The sequence below is a fragment of the Leptinotarsa decemlineata genome, unplaced genomic scaffold (genome assembly GCF_025532065.1).
Source record: "Leptinotarsa decemlineata unplaced genomic scaffold, Ldec_3_MD MMD2_tig00001719_RagTag_RagTag, whole genome shotgun sequence".
Classification (NCBI taxonomy): domain Eukaryota; kingdom Metazoa; phylum Arthropoda; class Insecta; order Coleoptera; family Chrysomelidae; genus Leptinotarsa; species Leptinotarsa decemlineata.
The window spans coordinates 4,560,645-4,582,604 of record NW_027412569.1 but is presented as its reverse complement, the minus strand read 5'-3'; the positions used below and the strand labels follow the sequence as shown (position 1 = coordinate 4,582,604).

At 34.4% G+C, this 21,960-nt stretch overlaps 1 protein-coding gene across 1 annotated transcript in view; it reads right to left on the bottom strand.

The window, feature by feature from the left end:
- LOC111501885 (endothelin converting enzyme 1) overlaps positions 1-21,960 on the bottom strand; it is a 354,283-nt gene that overhangs the window by 11,156 nt on the left and 321,167 nt on the right. Inside the window, exons 4-8 of the mRNA XM_074176343.1 lie at positions 15,989-16,200; positions 9,713-9,913; positions 9,021-9,252; positions 6,865-7,082; positions 564-862 (exon numbers count right to left, since the gene is read on the bottom strand). Of these exons, the coding sequence (XP_074032444.1) occupies positions 564-862; positions 6,865-7,082; positions 9,021-9,252; positions 9,713-9,913; positions 15,989-16,200 (1,162 nt within the window). The remainder of the gene's footprint in view (positions 1-563; positions 863-6,864; positions 7,083-9,020; positions 9,253-9,712; positions 9,914-15,988; positions 16,201-21,960) is intronic.

Genomic DNA, 21,960 nt, shown 5'->3' with positions numbered 1-21,960 from the left:
TATCAATCTTACCTAAAATGTATAATATTTTTTTATATCAGGCCGAATGACCGATTTTTTATATTTTTTGAAATTCGGCTTTTAGAGAGTTAAAAACAATACTTCATTTATAATATTATCTTAGCAACTAATACAAATAAACGTCAATATAAATCAGTCCAGGAATTCAAACAGTAACACCTCCTTATATTTTAACAGACCTCGTAAATGTTATATAATTTCATTATTGATGTACATTGTTTGAAAAATAGGAAATGGTTTTTGTGAGCGTTAACTTTATTTCAGTAAAATTTTCTCAAGAAATTCTGAAACTATCAAATTATAATATAACGAATGCTTGGTAATTTTTCGTTTTTCTTCATCATGTGTATAATAAATAATATTTTCACAGTAACACGAAAATCTCTAAAAAATTTGTCGCCCTCTAGACGAATCATCGCATACCTATAAAACGACCAGAAATAAAACTATACCCAAATCGATTATTTTTAGTTTTTTGCAATATAAAATAAGAATTCTTCGTGAGAAAGTTCCTATAACTGATGTATCGCTAATTTACATACCTGGGATAGTTTTCCTCGAAGAATGGTTCAGTCAACAAAATCCTCGGAATGATAACAGCATTATCAGAAGGAGAATATTCCACTACGGGCACTTCAGCTAAGACATATGATAAAATAGAGTCTTCTGCGGGTGATTTATTCAGTCTTCTTTCTTCCAATTTCTTTTGGAAACCAACACTGTTTTGCACACTGTCGAATAAATTCGACTTTAATATTTTCAGTTTCAGATAGTAGTCTTTGAGATATTTTTCCTCCTTGGTGTTTTCTGGAATGCCAACCTGGAGAGATAGTGTTGATAACTGGAAAAGAAGTTATGCCAGATAAAATGATGGAAGAAATTTTTGACCTCAAAAACTCTGACATGAGAAACGTATTTTTCAAAAAAATTGAGATTAGCTTCAAGTTTTGTGAAAATTAAAATCATTAATTTCTTGAATTGAAGGGGTTATATTTTTAGGAGTGATTAATTTTTGGGAAAGAAAGTTTTTGGCTTTCTACTACTCCATCTTGATACAAAAAAAAGGATGAGAGAATCTTCCAAAGAAAGGAAGGAAGTAATCAATTTGAAAATAAGTAACTCCAACATGGATGTGTAGATCATGCAAAGAAGTAACTTTCAGACACAAACTGAAAGAAAGTCCTCCTGAAACAGCTACTTTCATATAAACATTGAATTACACGAAAGAAAAAAATTCTTTCGAAACAAATACTTCTATAAGAACACTGAATTATACAGAAGGTACTTTTCTCTACTCAGTTTGTATTTCAAACATTCGTTGTGGAATAAAAATCAGATATCATTCACATGAGTTCTACTTTAAATGAATGGTAACAAATTGCACTTACATGGAACACTGTCATCCTCACTGGTAAACATCGATGTTTCGCCTTAAGACACTTGCCCCAAGGCTCTTCAGTACCAAATTGGATAACATTATAGAAAATACACACAATTCATTCATGAATTACGATTTTTAATATCACGGAATAAGCTTGATCTGCTTATGTCATCGATGACATCGTAATGACATTCATTCACCTATTTGATTCAATCCCAGCCAAGAGGAATCTTATTTGAATTGAGGGGGTTATATTTTTAGGAGTGATTAATTTTTGGGAAAGAAATTTTTTGGCTTTCTACTACCCCATCTTGATACAAAAAAAAAGGATGAGGGAATCTTCCAAAGAAAGGAAGGAAGTAATCAATTTGAAAATAAGTAAGTCTATACATCTATGTATATCAGTGAGGATGACAGTGTTCCATGTAAGTGCAATTTGTTACCATTCATTTAAAGTAGAACTCATGTGGATCTGTTTTTCATTCCACAGCGAATGTTTGAAATACAAACTGAGTAGAGAAAAGTATCTTCTGTATAATTCAGTGTTCATATAGAAGTATTTGTTTCGAAAGAATTGTTTCTTTCGTGTAATTCAATTTTTATATGAAAGTAGCTGTTTCAGGAGGACTTTCTTTCAGTTTGTGTCTGAAAGTTACTTCTTTGCATGATCTACACATCCATGTATAGAGTTACTTATTTTCAAATTGCTTACATTCTTCCTTTCTTTGGAAGATTCCCTCATCTTTTTTTTTGTATTCAGATGGAGTAGTAGAAAGCCAAAAACTTCCTTTCCAAAAATTAATTTCTTATTTGGTTTAGTGTTGTTCATCTTTTAGGTATACTCTCCTACACAAATTTCAAATCTTCCAAAAATTATAAATAAAGAATTGTATTATTACAGTCATTTATAAAACTATTCTATTTTCAAATGTTAATAATTCGAAAAAATCTCCTGAAGAAAAACAAATTAGTCTCGAATTGAAGAAAATCAAATATGAATAATTATAATATAATTAGGCCTCATTGCTGGAAAGTTGCAAATTTAAATGACTTATCAAATCAAAAACATATTGAAATTTAGATATCACAGAAAATCAGCATTATTTAGTGTGTGTCCAACAAATACCCACTAATGAAACCAATACAGAAAAATAGAACGAAATGATAAAATGTACATATTTATAAAATAATTATGTAGAATCCACTAAAATGTTAAACAAACAAATAATGTATTTGATATTGATTGTTTGTAGAAAATATATAAGTATGATTTTCTCTCGAGTAGAAATCGAATTCATGAATTGAGAGAGATATGTAAAGGTTTAGCCCTTTTTCAAACGTCAAAAAAAATGGTAAACATTCACTGGTACTTTTCTTTTTTTCTGTAATTTTCATTGTGTATTCAGTTCTTCTTTCCTTAGACTCACCGTTCTCATCATATGGATTTCATTTTTCAATATTCACTTCAAAATTATACTTTTTATATACGAGGTTCATTCCAAAAATGGGGTGAATTTTCATTTTTCTCAAAGAATATTTATTCATTGACCAATTTATATTTCGTCCCCTTCAAAATAGCCCCCCTCGAGACGAGGGTACCAACATAAAAAATCGCTAATCGAATGTACGTAGCCCGTGAAGTTTGAACATTCACTTTATTTTTTGAAGAGACCTCGTCCAAAGTGAACTTTCGAAATCGCACCGCCAAGTGAAGGGGTTTTCGCAAAACTCTAAAAACTCGCCATTTTTGTATTGAAATATGACACAAAAACCATAGCAAAACCTTCAACCCCATTTATTTCAAGGACAAAACACAAGCACTACAGGAAAATCCTTAAGGCGCTCTCAGAGCGGTGCCTGTGCAAAAGTAGCGATTCACTTTGGATTTGAATAGCTGAAGATTTAATCCATTTGGGAAAACGTTCTCAGGAAGTTTATTCCACATAAACGCAGTTCTCTAGATGAAAAAGTTCTTAGACAGTGGAGTTCGAGGTGTAAGGAGTTGAACCTCGGAAAGATGAGCGGCCAAATGTGCCAAGAAACTTGAACACTTCCCGTGAAACTATCCATAGCAGAGAGACAAATCTCTAACTCTTCTTCGATCTTCCAGACTATCAAGGTTGCACGTGATGTTTTCTGGATGCAATCCAGTAACTTCAGCGTATGTTTGGGGGCAGAGCTCCATACAAGAGTACAATACTCCAAAAAAAGTCTGATCTGAGCTTAATAAAGCATCAAAAGTTGCTGAGGTATGTACAGTTTTCTGGTTCGGAACAGTGTTTCAATCTTTTGAGAAGCAGCCTTTGCAATTTTAGCGACATGATTGTGCAAAGACATATTGGCGTCCATTTAAACCCCAACAAACTTATCGAAGCAGAAGGCGGAATTATCTGACCCTCATTATTATATCCGGTTCGGAGATATTCATCTTCTTGGAGAAAACAGATGCCTGGGTTTTTGTGGAATTGAATTAAACCTGGTTACTTTCACCCCAATTCAAAATCACTTCTGCCGCCTCCTGCTGCTGGTGAAGATTTGCCTCCGTAGCCGATGATGTGGAATCCAAATGGAATGACGAGACAAGTGTGCTGTCGTCAGCAAAGCAATATATTGGATTCTTGTTTTTTTCCAATAAATCGTTGATGTACAATGAAAAGAGAGTTGGAGACAATATGGATCCATGGGGAACATCAGCGTTGATGGTGATAGAATTCGAGAGATATCCATCAACGACCACTTGCAAGAAACTTTCTTTCAGGAAGCTGAAGAGCCATTCACAAAAATGATCCGACAAGCCATAGAATCGAATTTTGGCCAGCAAACCCTCATGCCACACACGGTCAAAGGCCTTAGAAATATCAAACGCAACAGCTCTTGATTCTCCATGTTTCTGGATTGCGTTATTCCAAATATGGGTGACAAACGATAAAAGGTCGCCTGTTGATCTTTGTTTCTGAAAGTCATATTGAAGATTGCTCAAGACGTTGAAGCCTTCCAAATATTCAAGGATACGGTGGTTTATGACTTTCTCCATAATTTTTGATGTGGGGTATGACTTTCTCCATAATTTTTGATATCACTGATTGCAAAGCGACTGGTCTATAGTTATTTGGAAGATTTTTCTTGCCCTCTTTGTAATAGATGAGCCCAAGCGGGGATATCGGGATTTACTGAAGCGGGGATTTCGGGATTTACTGAAGCGCGGCAGGTTAATATACAGGTGGAAACCTTGTACCCGGTTGAGTACCTCCATCAAATATGAGCACCATATATAAAGCCGCCCGTGATGGATACAGGATCAGATTAGTAAAAGAAAAATTGATCATCAGAAATTCTCGAGCGCGTCAGATTAAGATAGGGTGAGTTAATTACATGCTAAAAAGTGTATATTCCAGTAATCTGACAATTTGAGAGTGACGTAAAGAAAGGGGAGGGCAGCAAAGTTGTAAAAAAACGTCATCTTGACATTCTCGAGCGTAGCTATTTTTTTTTTATTTTGAAGAAAATAATTCAAGGATATCGAAAAATATATAATCTGACGATTTCCGCAAGCCGAAATAGCAAAAATTCGTCGAGAAAGTTTAATGCGTGCAGCTACGTGATGCCTATATTTCCCTCTCCGCGTTTCTATTCTTTTTTCACTTTTTCTGTATCTATTACTGTCTCACTCCGTCCCCACTCTGAATTCTGTTGCCATGACGCCATCACAGCTGATCACAGAGACTCGTTCGTGATGAAGATTAATTAATCAATTAATTGATGGATGTTGCCGTTACTACGTTAGTTACCACTTTTATTTGTAACTAACGTTACTGCAGTATCGTCCTATAAAGACATTTTCAAACTTATATATTGTATAGGTAACTGCAGTAGCGTTAGTTACAAATAAAAGTGGTAAAAAACATAGAAAGTTTTATTTCTATTTCCTTCATTGATTATAAAAAATTAAATTTTTTTGAGATTTTTTTAAATTATTTTTTTATAAATACAAGTATTCTACTTAAAAAACATACACTTATTTATTTGCATGCTATTTCCTGAGCTTTTCAATTGAGTTCAATGATTAAAAAAAAAGTTTGAAAAAATATTTTGTCAGATTAGTCGTCAGATTATGAGACAGCACGTCATAAAACATAAAGATGAACCATATATATCTTAATCTGACGCGCTCGAGTATTTCAAAATGGCGATTTTTTTTGCACATTATAATAATGGCCGCGAGTTTGCGTCAGATCGAAATCGTCAGATCGAAATCGTCAGATTATTGAATGAGAGCTTTTTTTTTTGGTGCACTCAACACCACCTTAAAAAATCTGACGGGCTCGATTAATTTTTTTTTCATTTTTAACCCTTACGTTCAACCACCCACATCATGCAAACGATCAGATTAACATACCAACATTATTAAAAATACGTAGGACATTGATGGTATCAATATCTGACGCGCTCGAGTATGTCCATGCAACAGTTTTTTTTACATATTTAAAAATCTATAGCCGCTTCCCCCACCGATGAAAAGGTATATATTATATAACATTTTTTCTTCTTATCATCTAAGCTTTGCAACCTAATAGGTCTCTATGACGCTCAAGTAAATCCCCATTTTGCATCGTGGGCTCCTGTGCTATTGGGAATAGGCTGAACGCGAGCAATCTTCCAATAAGAAGGAAAAACCCCTTTCTTATAAGACAGGTTAAAAAGTCTGCAAAATACTGGTGCGAGTTCATTTGCGCGAGTTCGTTTGCCAGACGCCTTGTTGATATTGAGCTGTTTCAAAATTCGCCTGACAAGACGCTGTCGAAAAGCAATTTCCGGCATTGTTGATTCTAGTTTGGAAATAGTGGGTAGTGCCTTTCCCAGAATATCGACTGTGGTCTTGAAAATGGTCTTGAAGTTCCTCCCATTCAGCAAGGTTTTGTCATCCCCCAAAGGTTTCAAATGAGAATGGGGGTCGAGTGGATCTTCATTGATAGGGGTTTGCGTTTCGCCAACCGAATTATCATCATCAGAAGATGACTAAGACTTAGACATAGTTTCAGTCATCTCCTGATGATGCTAACTTGCCTGGCAAAGCACGTGTTGAGAGTAGTTGTTTCGAAACAACTTTTTCTTCCAATTGGTGTATAAAGAAACTCCTGAGCATAATTTACACATTTTTGTAAAAAGTTTATTCCGAAATTGATTGCTTGCTTCCGTTTTTTGAAAATTCACACATTTTTGTATAAAGATTGAGAGATGGAGAGGTAGAAAGTCATAAAGGATTTTACACAAAAATCAATCTCTTTTGAAAAGTATATCCTCTTTCAATTCAAACTTGGTATGTTTGCAAAAGTCCTTTTCCTGACATGCTGTACATTTTTGATGGCCCACTTTGAAGGATTTCGAACTCCTGTCAAATATTCCGTACTCCCGTTATGATTTCAAATCAAGCAAAAATGAATGAGAAACAAGCATAATCTTACCTTGCTCTTCAGATGGTTGTAGAGTAATGACGTCTGTGGAAATGTTTCAATTTTATTTTTTACAACACTAACAATTGAAGCAAATGTGTCGTTGATGGTTCGCATTGAATTTTTCGTAATGGGATGATTTTTTTCCTCGAAGTAGTTCACCGCGAACCCCATAAATCTTCTGACTAATCCCGCGCACATTTCCCACCTTTCCAAAGGTTGTTGCATACCTAGAATATAGGTCAAATCTTCAATCTCCAAAGGTCAGAGTCAATACCCACAACTGTTTATACAGTGCATTTCTTTAATGCCCCAGTCCTTTTATTTTTTGAACGGGTCAACTCAAAAAATTGAAATTTGGGATAATGAAATTAATGCATGAATACTTAATACTTTATTTTGAAATGAAATTGACAGATGAAACTTTCAAGATGGCGACTGGGAGCCATTTAAAAAAAAAAATGAATAGAAAGGGGGGTCTTGTAATACAACTTTTTGAAGCTTCACAACCCTAGAATATAATGTCAATATCTTCAACTACTACAAAATGGCGGAACTTTGAATAATTGCCTGAATACATTGACATTTAAAACTATATAATATGAGGCAATAAGCTTGAGGTCAGTTCAGTTGCTTCGAACAACCTATCCGATATTTCACGCCGAAGTTTTTCGAACACAGTTACGTCAATATCTCTACAAGTATTTATTATTCTCTATCGCATATCCAATATTGAAGCAGGTTCACTTTCGTACACCTTTTGCTTCAAATAGCCCCATAATAAAAGTCCAAAGGTGTCAAATCTGGCGAGCAGGCTGGCTATTCTGTAGGACCTCGACGGCCAATCGAACGACCCGGAAAAGTAGTATCCAAATAGTTTCTTACTTTTCTGGAGTAACGTGGTGGTGCTTCATCTTGTTGGAATACAATATCCATATCGAATTTATTAGGATTCGCTTCGACGATTTCAGTGATGAGAGGGTCAACAGTAGTTTCCAACATATTCAAATAAAGTTCCCCTGTTAAATTTTGATCAATACATAGAGTTCCTACAATATGGTTTCCCATCAATATTCCTGCCCCAATGTTATTTTTTTCTGGATATTAGGTATGTGTTTCCCGGAAAACGTGAGGGTTGGTGACACTCCAATAACGGCAATTTTGTCTGTGAACATTGCCGTTCAGAAAAAATGTACATTCGTCACCAAAACAAAAATTTGTTGAGATAGGTAGGATGCCTCGCAATGGTTTCCGTCATGATTTCGCAGAATTTTGTTCTTCAATCGGGGTTATCTTCAGTTAATTGGTGTACCATTTTAATTTTGTATGGGTGATACCTATTCCTCATCAAAAATCTCCACACAGTAGAAGGAGACACCTCGCAAACATTCGCGACGGAATAAGTAGACTGTTCAGGATTTACTACCATCTCACTAATTATTTGCACTTGCTGTTCTTCCGGAATGGACGGATGACCTGGGGGCTTTTTGTTATGTACACTACCGGTAGTAGTGAATTTGAATACCAGTTCCCTCAAATATTTTCTACAGATAGGACGATTCGGAAAATGTTCTTCGAAAATCTTTTTATCTCGTGAAAGTTACGCGTCGCACCGTAAATAAAAATCGCCTAAATTTTTTCTTCTGAAGGACGAGAATGGACCATTTTGGAGATTAGGACCGAAAATTAAAAGAGAATATTCTAACCGAACAATGATGTTCATTGTCGTACTGACATTATTGACGTTTTTATGAACAAAAAATAAGTTAACAAACATCATCGGGTTGTTGAAATTGCCATATGACAGATAAAAAGGAATATTTCTAGAAATATCGATATTAAATGCTCCGCCATTTTGTAGTAGGTGAAGATATTGACTTTATATTCTAGGGTTGTGAAGTATATGTCAGGGGCTTCAAAATATGTGTCACGAGACCCCCCTTTCCATTCAATTTTTTTCCCAGATGGCGCCCAGTCGCCATCGCCATCTTGAAGTTTCATCTCTATATTAAATATATCTTGTGAGACCAAAAACAATACTGTCCCGAAATGCTGAATGATTTTGAAAGAACTAATATCCCTAATATCCGAAATGTACTTAAGTACTTGATTTCCAATTGTGAAGTGAAAAACCGAATTTTGGCGATGTGCGTATATGTTATACTCACCGTAAAGCGCAGATGTGAACGTATCCAAAGCCGAAGTGTAAGTACTAGATAAATAGGGGATATAATGTCTGACTAGAGTCCAAGTCAGGTATCCGTTCATGGTTTTTCTGTCAGTGGTGGCTATTATTTGAGATATTTGTCCTAAATATTCCAAAGAACTGACAATCACTTCCGTATTATCGGTGATATTCGATTCTGGATACATGGCTTGTAATATATCGAAAAATGGAATCTGGAATGATAAAATTCAAAACCAAAATCAATCTACGTAGAATTAAAAATTAAAAAAAAACAATAGAGAGGGCGGGTTAATAATCTAATACATTAAACTGGATACATAAATCGAAACAAGAGCTTGAAACATTTGTGATCCAACATTAGATAGAGCTGTTTCGAGCTGTAATAGAACTAGCTTTTATGGACAACACTCTTTACTAAGATATCATTTCCGGGATCGACAGAAGGTTCAATGAGAGGTCAAAACAGTGCTATTTGATGTTGGATGATGAATATTTTGTTTTTGGGCTTCAGATTCAACTAGTTGCCTTGCAATGAAAGCTGCAGAAAGAGACAGAACACAAATTTCGTTCAGCGATTGATATATTCTATCACTTGAGGATATCTTATGGACATCAACTTCATGTTCAAGAAAATTCCGACAATATTGAAGATGTTAGTGTGAAATAACTTACTGAATTAGTATCTCTTAGTTCCGATAACGAAATGGCGTTGTATGTGGTTATTGGATTTTGTAAACTCATCGTATCCGGAGTTATTTCGGCGATCCTTTTTTCGTAGAAGAACATGTCCGTGCCAAATTTCGTCGCTTCGTTTCTAGCGGTGCTCATGTATATAACTACATCTCTTATGTATTCTCTATAAGCAATTTGAACCTGAAAATGAAGAATAACAAATATACCTATAATTAGAAGGCGCTGAAGTGTCACAAAGTATTTTTTCAAAATGCGGAGTTCATGGTCTCTCATCAACTTGGTAATTTAATCCTACACATTTCTTTGAATATTTGAGTGAGATATTGCGTTCAAAACATCTTTCATGCAGAAATTAAGATGAGAATAGATGAAATTTGTTTGATTCACCTACCCAAATTATGTCGAAGGATTTGTGGTAAAACTTTGGGTTTAGGTCCTAAACAAATCCATTGGAGTGATGTGATGATTGTCAGAGCAATGATCACTTATGGTGCAATGAACCTTTTTCCTGAAGTACGAAAAATCACTTACTAGCAGCGCTAGTAGTTCGGTAGGGACAAACACTGCCTAATCCTCATATAAACATATGGTAAAGTACAATTAAAATAGAATGTTCTTAACAGAAGAAAATGATCATGGAGCAAAACTAAAATTTGCAACTGTAAAGGATAACAATGTTGTAATATTAAAACGTTAGCTTTCATGCCGTAATTCGAAAGAGACTGGAAAAAAAGTAAATTAATAGACAGGTTAGTATACGGACTCTAGTAAACGAGTAGCGGTAGATTCAAACTGTAATAAAACAAATTTAAAATAATTATTAATTTCAGACTTATTTCTGAGTGAAATGTGAATCAAATATAGATGGTAATGAAATAAATTTAATTGAATATAATGAATATAATTTATTAAACGATTGAGGTTATATTTCATTCTGATCAATGATGATTAACTATGAAAAATTTAATATTCATTTCATGTTTATAGCATACATATGAATATTTATTTATTTTTTGCACTGTTAAATCCACTCTCCTCCAAGCATGTATCCATTTCTTACATCTAACCTCATTATTATGAGGTTTTATGAATGGTGTAAAAAACACGTTTTCTTCCGGATATAGAATATCCGACGTACAATTCGCAAAACAGCAATGCTTTGTTGGCATTATACTAGCACAAAATAATTTTTTATATCAGATTTATATTTTTAAATAATAAATTAATATTACGTAAATAACACTGTTTTACATGTGAATAGTTAATTGTTTGTCCCTGCTACTGCTGCCTCTCGTGACACGTTTGCTGTACAATTCTCAGAAAAAAGGATCATTGCCTGGTGGCCGAAGGCTTTACAGAAAACGGCCCAGGCGAAGCTCTCTGGCCTACAGTGACAGGCTTGTCTGGCCATCGGTGCCGGCGGTGCCATCAGTACCACACCGTCAACGGCCATGGAGATCCTTCTAGATCCAGCTCCCCTCCACAGTTTTCTGGAGAGACTGTTGGTTGACAATGGAAGTCACAGAATTGTGGAAATGACCTCTAACTTTATGCCTCCAACTGTCAACTACGAACTGCCTTATGAACTACTGTTCCCGAGTAGAGAGGATTGGATCCTCCGGGAGGAGGAAATATTAAGAGCAGATAGATGTTGGTTCACAGATGGATCAAAAATACTTTGCAGTTCTGCTGCAGGTGTTTTCAGTCGCAGACCCAGGTCAGAGATATCAACCTGCCCAGGAACCTATGCGACTGTATTTCAAGCGGAAATTTACGCTATTGAATTGTGTGCGGAGAGATTGGAAGAATTCAATCTCATACACAAGTCAATAAAAATATTCTCGGACAGTCAAGCGGCGTTAGAAGCTCTTGGCTCCTACCAAGCAATGTCTAAATTGGTGGCAAATTGCCTAAAACGACTCTACTCGATAGAAAGCCTCAACAGATTGTCTCTGGTCTGGATTCCTAGCCATTCTGGCTTGGAAGGCAATGAGGCTGCTGATTTCCTTGTAAAGTAGGGTACTGCTAGCAGCTTCATCAGGTCAGGTCATTAGCATCGCTTTGCCAAACAAACAAAGATTGAACATCTGGATGGCAAGAAGATTTATGGACTTCTAGCAGAATCTTCCAGGATTGGCTCACTCCAAGGCGTTTATTCACCTTTCAAAGCTTGATACCAAACAGTTGTTGGACTACACAGTAGGGATGGACTACGATGCCTTCTTACAGGTCACTGTCATTTGAATCATCCTATGCAGAGACTCGGACTGTCGGAAGGCATTGTGTGTCGCTTCTGTTTGGAAAATGATGAAACAGCAGTGCACATACTTTGTGCCTGGCTCGCTGGGGACCGAATCAGGTTTTTAGAGTTCGGCAGAGCCATACTTTTACTATCTGACCTGAAAGACCACTCACCATACAAACTTATCGGGTTCGTTGAAAAGCTGGGTTTATTTGGTCGAGTATGAATAAGTGTGAGCCACAATAAACCCTTGCGAGTTGCGGTGGCGGATCGAATAGACCCACTCACTTTGGACCTAACCTAACCTATCCAAATTAGTAAATTCTCAATATTATTCAGTACATTCACTTACAAAACTTCTTAACTCATCAGCCGATGCTTTTTATGTGATATTGACAATCTTCGGTAGCCCTTAATTCACTGAGGCAAATATGTTTATAAAAACTGTCTCAAAGTAACTGTATGTGATATCAACAGCAAAATAAAATAATCGAAGTGCAATTTTTCGTACCTTGGGAGGAAAGAAACAAAACGATTTTGTTTTAATTGAAGAAACTAAAGTTTGTCTTGGTTCAAATCCCACCTTGAGAATCGCAAACAATATGTGAAGACCTAGCACACTGGTTGTAAGTACAGGAGTACACCAAGGTTCTGTCTTGGGGTCACTACTATTTTTGATATATATACAAATCTTTTGTTTTTCATTTGAAAGAAAAAACAAACAATTCAACTTTTAAATGCACATTACCACAACTGATGCTGGGAAATGACGCTGTTTATAATAATATCACTACTTAAGTCTTAGGCATAATCATGAATCATGACCTAAAATTTTAAGAACATATAAGAACACTTGACAAGAAATTGACATCGGGTTGGTTCGCATTAAAAATAGTCTCACACGAGTTGGGATTTCATGAGGCTAAAAAAGTTGATTATGCCATGATTGGTATAGCATATACTGCAAACATATTTTATCTTCTGTTTTCATTCTACAAAATCGCGCTGTGAGATATCTTTGAAGAGCAAAATGAAGTGAAACTTGTAGACCTCTTTTCAAAAGGAACAATATTCTAACTGTATTTTTCCTTATTTATCTTCTGAACTCCCTGACTTATACAAAAAATGGAAGTTCGTACCTATAATGTTCGAATCATTTTACAAAACAAGACTCGATTGTGTATACGGGAATAAAAATATATAACAAATTACTACGAGCCCTGAGAAATACTAACAAATTATTTAAATTGTAGATAGACTTTAGGAAAATTTTTGCAAATGAAGTGTACTCTGCGCTAAATGAGTTCTTCAACGATATTTTAGAGGTTAGAGGAGCTTGTTTTTTTGTTGCTTTTTTGGCAACACATTTCAAATGAGTAGGTACGTATAGGTAAGTTATACTTCTTTTGACGTGTTAGGAAAAAATAATGAGAGCAAATTTTTGCGATACGCGCAGACAGTCTCGAAAAACCGACACCCTGAAGTTAGCTTCTTCTTCATTAATTTATTCGTAGCTTGTCAATCGAGCGCATTTGGACAGACCTATCCTGTCCCTAGTGAACAGACGCTTCGTCCGTGGGCGCAGCTGTCTTGCTCGAGACAATGCTGCGACCTTAAGTTTTCTCATTCACTTTTTTCTTTTATAAAAACGTCATGTATTATTAGGGGACGCCAGTCCTCTCAATATGACTTTCATTAATAACGCACTGACGACCTCGTCGAATCTGTCGACATCCAGCCTGGCTACTGGCGTAGGGGACGCTAGTCCCTCTCAAAATGTCATTCACTTCAATATTCATTCGAACTTGACTTTATTTTAAAAAAATGACACATCACTTTTGGACTCCACTTCTACCACGACATCCACGTGCCATCTTTGAGGACGGTCGTTATCGACTCAACCGTCCTCTGTCATAATCAGTGAGGAAGTCCCTGAAATCAGCTAATCAACATTTTAGTTTTACAAAAAAGATACCAACAGAGTGAAAGTAAAGACATCTACGTATGTCTGCGTGAGAAGTGGCAAATGTATTCACCACATTTATTCGAATATTTTTCAACCTACAACACGTGTTTTCTATCAGTCTGAATGAAATATTTATATAAATACAAATATATATATATATATATATATATATATATATATATATATATATATATATATATATATATATATATATATATATGAAATCTAGAAAGGTTAATGCAGTCAAGCTGCTGGAAAATAATTTCATTTCAAATAATATATGGTGATGACTGATATTTATTGACAATGTATCGATTTAAAGATAATTTACTGGAATTATAAGTGATAAAAGTGATTTTTACATATTACTTTGAGTACGTTTGTAAAATTTGAGGTTACTTGACGGTAGGTATTATTTCTTTACAACATAAACTTAAATATATTTTCAATATTTTTTTTAATTATTAAAGTTCAGAAAAATGAAATTATTGAATGTTTCTTTCTTGAAGTAATCTTAAAATTCTAAATAATAAAATTTGTCGCCAGGCTTTCCCATACATAGTACAATATGGCGATAGTATGAAAATAAATTTTAATAAATATTTAGAATAAATACATAAATAAACTTAAACGAATAATGAAATATATCACAGCGTGGGTACATGAGTACACACACAAAGTTTTTTGTTGGTTTAATGACAATGTCAAATCATACTATAGTATAGTTTGTCGATAAGATTATCAATCTTCGTGATAATGAACGTATATCTCTCTCTCTCTCTGTCTCTGACCCAGGCTGAGATATTAGTAAAGAACAATGATGATATCACCCAAAGCAAACGATTTTTTTTGTTTTTGTGATGGTAATGTTGCTTCATCGAAGTGGAATGAAAAGTTGTCGCCTTTTGAAAGAAATATAAAATCTATTTTCAACGGTAACAGTGTTTTGAATATATTGAATAAATATAGTTTAAAAAAACTAAAAAACACGCTTTTAAAGAACATCAAAATAAAAAACTAAATATATATTTTTTAAATAAGCTCAAAACAATAATGAACGAAAAATACTAGTACTATTGTGAAAAAAGCGTGGGCGCTTTGTGCCATTTTTTTTGTATATCAAGCGCCCCCCGCTTTTTTCACAATAATACTAGTATTTATCGTTCGTTATTGTTTTAAGCTTATTTAAAAAAATTATTTTCAACTTTTCAGTTCGATGTTCTTTAAAAGCGTGTTTTTTATTTTTTTTAAACTATATTTTTCACTTATTAGTCCAATTTATAGCCAAAAATTATTTTTTTTAAGTTCTAGTCACTAGTATCATAAATTTTTAACAGACGGTGCAGGAATGTAAAATTCCTCTCAAACAACATAAAGTTTGAGGTCTCAAATTCTATAGTAATACTGAGATGCAGTAAGTCTCCAACAGAGGGCGAACAGTTGTAAAATTTGTTTCGAAGTGAAGAGAAAATTTGCAGTAATAATTTCAAAATATTTTTTCAGTGAATAATTTTATTTTTCGAATTAATCTTTTGATCTGATATGTATGTCAAGCACCTCAATTCTAATTTTTCGATAAAGTTTTCATTGTTGAAATCCATATTCTGGTTTGCTTTCAAATAATCGAATCAGATTTTAAAATGTATCTTCCGTTTCGTTCGGAAGTTTTTTCTGTCCTGAATCACGGGTAATTGTAAATATTTTAATATTTCATCTGTGGTATAAAATTTCGCTAACACTTCGCTAGCTCAAGCAATAATTGATAGTTACGTACAGCGCCATGAGCCCGCGAATAGATAAATATCAATGAGGTTATGTACAGCGACATCTGCACGCGAATAGATCAAGCAATAATGCCGATAATTCTGTAAATACAGATCCCGAGCTTGAGAGTTACAAACATACATACAAACAAACATACATACATACAGATGGCTGAAACGTTACGTCCACGTGCAGATACAGAGATAAATGAAGAGCATAATTTTTGAAACAAGTTAATTCTACAACTCATGTTGTTATTTATCAAAGTACATTTTATACTCACCGGATCATCTTGGTCTCTATAATAATATTCTTTGTCGGGCAGTCCTAGCCCCGACGGCGATATTCTAATGATGTTTTGACCGGGCATGTTGGGATTAGGCTGAACGGATATTTTGAAATAAGGAGTGACGCCATGTTTCACTTGCAGCGTTTTTATGACTTCGTTTTTATCGAAATCGGCATCGTTGAAATCTCTGAGGATGTACCATCCACCTGTAATAAAACAATGAGATTAATATAGCACATTAGAGAAGTAGTAGATCAAACACAAAATGCTAGAATTTATTGAAGAGCTGGTACTCTGTCTGTTCAATAAATAAGATGAATTTTTATTTTTCTCAAAAAAATGTTTGTTTATTCATTAATTTCTATTGTGCCCCCTTTAGTCAGATGATTATGGTAAAGCCATGAATTGTTTTTCCAAATTACCGGAAGTTTCCTGCGTATTGCTTCTCGCAAGCGGCAGATAATTTCAAGGTAATACTGATTGACGTTTGTTTGAAAGTAATTGACAATGTTTCATGATGAATTTCATCATCGTGGAAAGCCTTTACACCAACGTTCCGGTTGAAGAAGCACTTCAAATCATACAGACGAAGACGGGGACCTGGAAGATAAAACGAACTTACCTATAGAAGTAATCATGGAAATACTAGAATGCTGTGCACGAAACTGTTATTTCCAACTGAAGGACGAATTCTTTACCTACCAATTACCTACCCATCAGATGACCTTTACAAGCTTGGCAATATATTAGATGTAAAACAAATATTTCATTTAACACTTGCTGTTGACCAGAAAAAAATCGGAGCAAAATATTTCTAGATTATTCCTACTCCACAAGGTCAAAAAAATTTAACATTTTAGTTCCACATGTGACCAAAACTATATCCCAGAGATCTAGCATGTTTCTTGGGCCAAAGATATACAACGATCTACCAAATTACACTGAAACAACTAAACTCATTATCTCTGTTTAAGAAGAAGCTGAAATTATGGCTGACTTCAAAATCAAGAAGTGAACACATCGATTAGTCGATATAAAAATACATACTATGATTGATATTAAGTTAAGGCTATTTAAAATAATTTCTTTCACACACCCGTTCTGTCAGAGTTTTCTGTGGAAATCTGAGGCATGCCATTATCATATCAACACAAGTTATACTTTCCTGATTTTGATGATCGCGCTCGCCCCATATTTCATGATTAATTCATGACGTAAAACGATTCTTTTGTACTAATTATCCTTATTTCACAACAAATTATAGTTACAATTCATATATTCTGTGAATACTCTCAATCTTACCGTTATGATATCCTGAATAGTAATTTTATTTTCATGAAATTTTTGGTATTATTATATAGTATTATTTCCTTGAAAAAAAATTATATTGTTTACACTTTTCTTAAGGCATTTTTGTTCCAACTTTCGTCTACTATAATTAAGCTATATCCGAAACTCTCAAGCTAGTTGAAAACACATTCTTTTGGTTAACCTATAATCTTATTTTTACCCTTGTTTTCTTTTCCATTAATTTGACTGTATTACATTTGATTCGTCAACATCACACCAGAATAATATGGCACCACACACAATCTGATAATATCAGCTTCGGTGGATTTTTGTTTATTCTAAGCCTCATATTACTAAGTTGTTTTTTATTAGACATTTGATTTTGTAACAATAGAAGGTCTGTATTTTTTTTCGCTATTTATGAATACGTTGAGATACGTTGACGACACCTTCATAATATGGAACCATGGGAATATTGAACTATACGCCTTTCTGAAACACATCAACAGCGTAAGACCTTCCGTCACTTTCACAATGGAGAAGGAAGTCCACAACAAATTGCCATTCTTAGACCTATTAGTGAAGAGGATCGACACGTAGTGGGAAACATCTGTATACCAAAAACCCACTCACACGGGACACTATCTAAATCAGGAATCCAAACCACCATCAATCGACTAAAAGAGGAATCATCAAAAAACTATTAGACCGTGCTTTCGGGCTCTGTAATACGAACGAAGGTCTCGAGAAGGAACTACACATCATCAAAAATGATCTTCAACGGAATGGCTACTCCAAAGCGATGGTGGAACAGACTTTGGCTAAAAGACAGCAAAATCCTCGCAAGGAAGAGAAGCCGTCACAACCAGCGCTTGCACTTCCTTACATTAGAAGATTATCGGAAAGGATAAGAAAAATTGGGTCCAAGTACAACATCAGAACCTGGTTGAGATCCGGAAACACTATTCGTAGCAGCCTCACAATAACCAGGCAACCAAACGCGGACTGCGATGCCAAGAATTGCATTTACCGGATACCCTGTGAGTGTGGAAAATTTTATATAGGTGAAACTGAGAGGCCGTTGAAAGTTCGCATTGCCGAGCACAAGAAACACACACAGCGAGGGAAACCAGCAAATCAGAAATAGCAGAGCATATATGGACCCATCAACGTAACATCTAGTGGCCCTAAGCTGAGATCGTACACAGGGAGGAACACTGGTTTAGGAGGAAATTCAAAGAAGCCGTTGTCCAATAATGTATTCAGCCAAGCTAGCGTAGAGATACGCAACATATGGAAGCCCGTAATCAACGAAAAATGACCCCGCCAAACGGTCATCTTCCGCGAAATCGGTGAAGCGGAAAGACGAGATAAGTGACAGTCCAGTCATTACCCGAAGATGACTGTGGATATGAACAATCGAAACGTCGTGAAGTTACTTGGCTTGGAATCTCTTAATTTTATTTTTTTTTTAATTTTTATTTTTTGTTTGAATTGTTCTATTTTTTCTTGTATTATATTATATAATTATTATAATTATTATTTTCAGCTATTCTTTTTAATTTTAAATTTGTATTGGTTCTTTTAGGAATTTCAAATAATTTTAATAATATTAGATAATAATAATATTGATAATAAGCTTCATTATCATAAGAAATAATCTTGAAGATAAATTTGGGATAGTAAATACTTAAAATAAAAATGGTGCATGGGTACAAACTATGTTAAAATAAAATAAGGCGATTCATTTCCAAGAGGAGTACCCAGTTACAGGAAATGCCACTATTACAGAGTATATATGGAATAAAATATTAAAAATAATGGAATATAGAAATGTATAAAAGTAAATGCTTAAACAAAGTATATATAAAATATTCGTATAAGTAGAATTTCAAAAGAGGAATGAAAAATTGAGTATATAATACAAAAAGTTACAAATCATGCAACTTAACAGTACTGACACAAAAGTTATTTATAGTATTATTAAAAGTGATTGTGGATACAAGATACCAAAGCGTTTAGAGAGTCGAAATGAATATTGAAGTGTTCACAGATTTTATTGAAGCTACTGCACATAATATTCAATGGTGATCGTAGCATAATATTTGTGCGTGATGCTTCGCAATAGAATTTCAGATTGTGTCGAACTTCACTTCTTGGTACTAAGAAATTGATCTCTGGTAAAAGAACCGTACTGTCAATATTGTTGTTTAGTAATTTATGCAGGAATTTTATACCAACGATAACTCTACTATTTTACAAAGAAGTCATATCAAATCGTGTCAAAAATATTTTATGATCGATGCCCTCGTGGGGTATTGACCATCAACTATAAGATATAAGTATTTTAGGAACTTCCTTTGCACGCTCTCAATTGATGTTTTTTGGTAGTCGTACACTGGATTCCATAACACAGAGCCATACTCTAACTTAGATCTGGCATACGCAAAATAGTGGATATGAAAGATATGTATATATAAAAAAGTAAAAGTCAAGTTTATAAAAGAGAAGACATAAAAAGTCCCAAATCAGGAGCTCCTTAACAAATAAAGATAAAAAATATGAGTAAGTCATTTAAAAGTTATTGTTAAAATATTCATCCAAAGTATAATAGGGTCTATCAGATAGAAATTGTTCAACTAACTTTCTGAATTGGAAGTCATTCATATTGGCAGATCTTATGTCCATAGGCAAATTATTGTACATTTTTCCATCGTTTGTGAAATATGAAGTCTCTGGAGATGTTTTAGTTGGCACAGTGAGTTTCAGAGTGTGTCTGCTGTTTCGGGTGTTATAATGGGAAGAGGATGCAGCAAAATTTAATATATGCTTATTTATTGAACACATAGATTCCAGTATAAATAATGCAGTTACATTAGAATATTATATTTTTTGAAGAAGGTTCTACGGGAGTCTCTTGGTGTAAGGATTCCTATATACCTTACTGCAGTTTTCCGTGAAATTAGTAGACTTTTGAGTAAAGTTGGAAAGAATCTATGAGTGTATAGTCGCCATCTTTGCAGTGCTGAACCCCAATTCTTTGTAAATCACTCTAACCGCATATCAGCCAGACGAGACTTTTCTAGTGAGTTGTTTGATATGATCCACAAATTGTAAATTCTGGTCAATGAACGCTCCTAGAAATTTAGTGTTATTTTTAGATTCCAGTGATCTGTCTTCAAAAAAGAGTTCATTGCTTGGGCATTTAAATGATATTAAATTCATTTTAGGTAAGTTAAAAGACAAGATGTTTGAATCACACGAATCTTTAACTTTTTTCAAGTCAGCAGTGAAAAGCTCCTACCACTTGTAAACATTTTTCTGACTCAAAGTACAATCACCGTATGCCACTGTCAACATTTCAAGTTTTTTTGAGCACTCATTCCTATTTTCTATACAAAATGGGACGCAAATTCTCTAAACCATTTTTTCGACAGCAGAAAATCGCCGAACTCGCAAAACACCAACAAACTGAACATGTTAAACAGCGGATACTGTGAACATCTGTTCGAGATGAGTGTACCAACATAAAAAATCGTTAATCGAATGCAGGTAGCCCGCGAAATTTGAAATTCACCTTATTTTTTGAGCAGCTCGTATATCCGCATGGAATTTCGTATGTTTATCATATTTTTCGTGTACGAATAGTTTCGAAAATTGCACTACAAAGACCGGAAGAATTACACACGATGACGTAGCAGTACCAATGAAAAATAAAAATAATCTCAAAAACGCGTTCATTCTACAAGAATTATCTATATCTTGATGATGCTGGTTTACTGTTACTGAATGTCTATGAGTATACTTTCAAATTCAAGGTAATCAGCAATTTCGATATATTACGAATTTTATCGTCAAAGCGTAAAATTTTTATGCAAATTTCGAAAGAATCTATTTATACTCGTAAGTTCTTATGACTACACAAATAAAAAATAAATATTAATATATCCCAGAAGACACAAATCACTAGCTGGATTCATGGCAAAGCTGTTATGTTATGGAAAATTATAGGTTAATTTTTCAACGTTGATTGAAAAACTTGATATAAAACAGTCGAATGTCAATCAGAATTTATTACATAATTTTCTAAGCCAATACATGTGTAAAATAAAATGAAAGATAATTTTTTTAAATGTAGGGTTATCTGAAATGAAAACCCAATAAATTGAACAACGGAATTTTCTAAATAATTCATAACCTTTTTGGTAGTTGAGAGAGCGCTATATTTTTTCGCAATTTTCAGCACTGAAAAAATGATGTTCTAAGATCTTCAAGATATATTCGTTGAAAAAAACGGTCCGAAAGTTTATTTTTTGGTGACATTCGCCCCAAAGATACGATTCATACAAAACAGTTCTTAGAAAGTTTGCGGGTATAGTCGAAGTAAACGATATTGTGCACACTTGAGTTGGCGGCACTCTCAAAAGCAAAAAAAACAATACATGGAAATGAACCGGTTGCAAATTAGTCCACGTGGATTGTAGAATTGGCGGTTCGTATTGGATAATTTCAACCAACCGAGTTTTAAGATTGGCTGAAGAGTCATTAAATTTGAAGTCATGTTACGGTGACGAACAGAAATCAGGAAATGCGGGGATGGTTATCGCCGTCGTGTTCAGTTCAGAAACTGATCGCGATTCGAGTGTTGATATTCGATATTGATGCAGTTATAACCA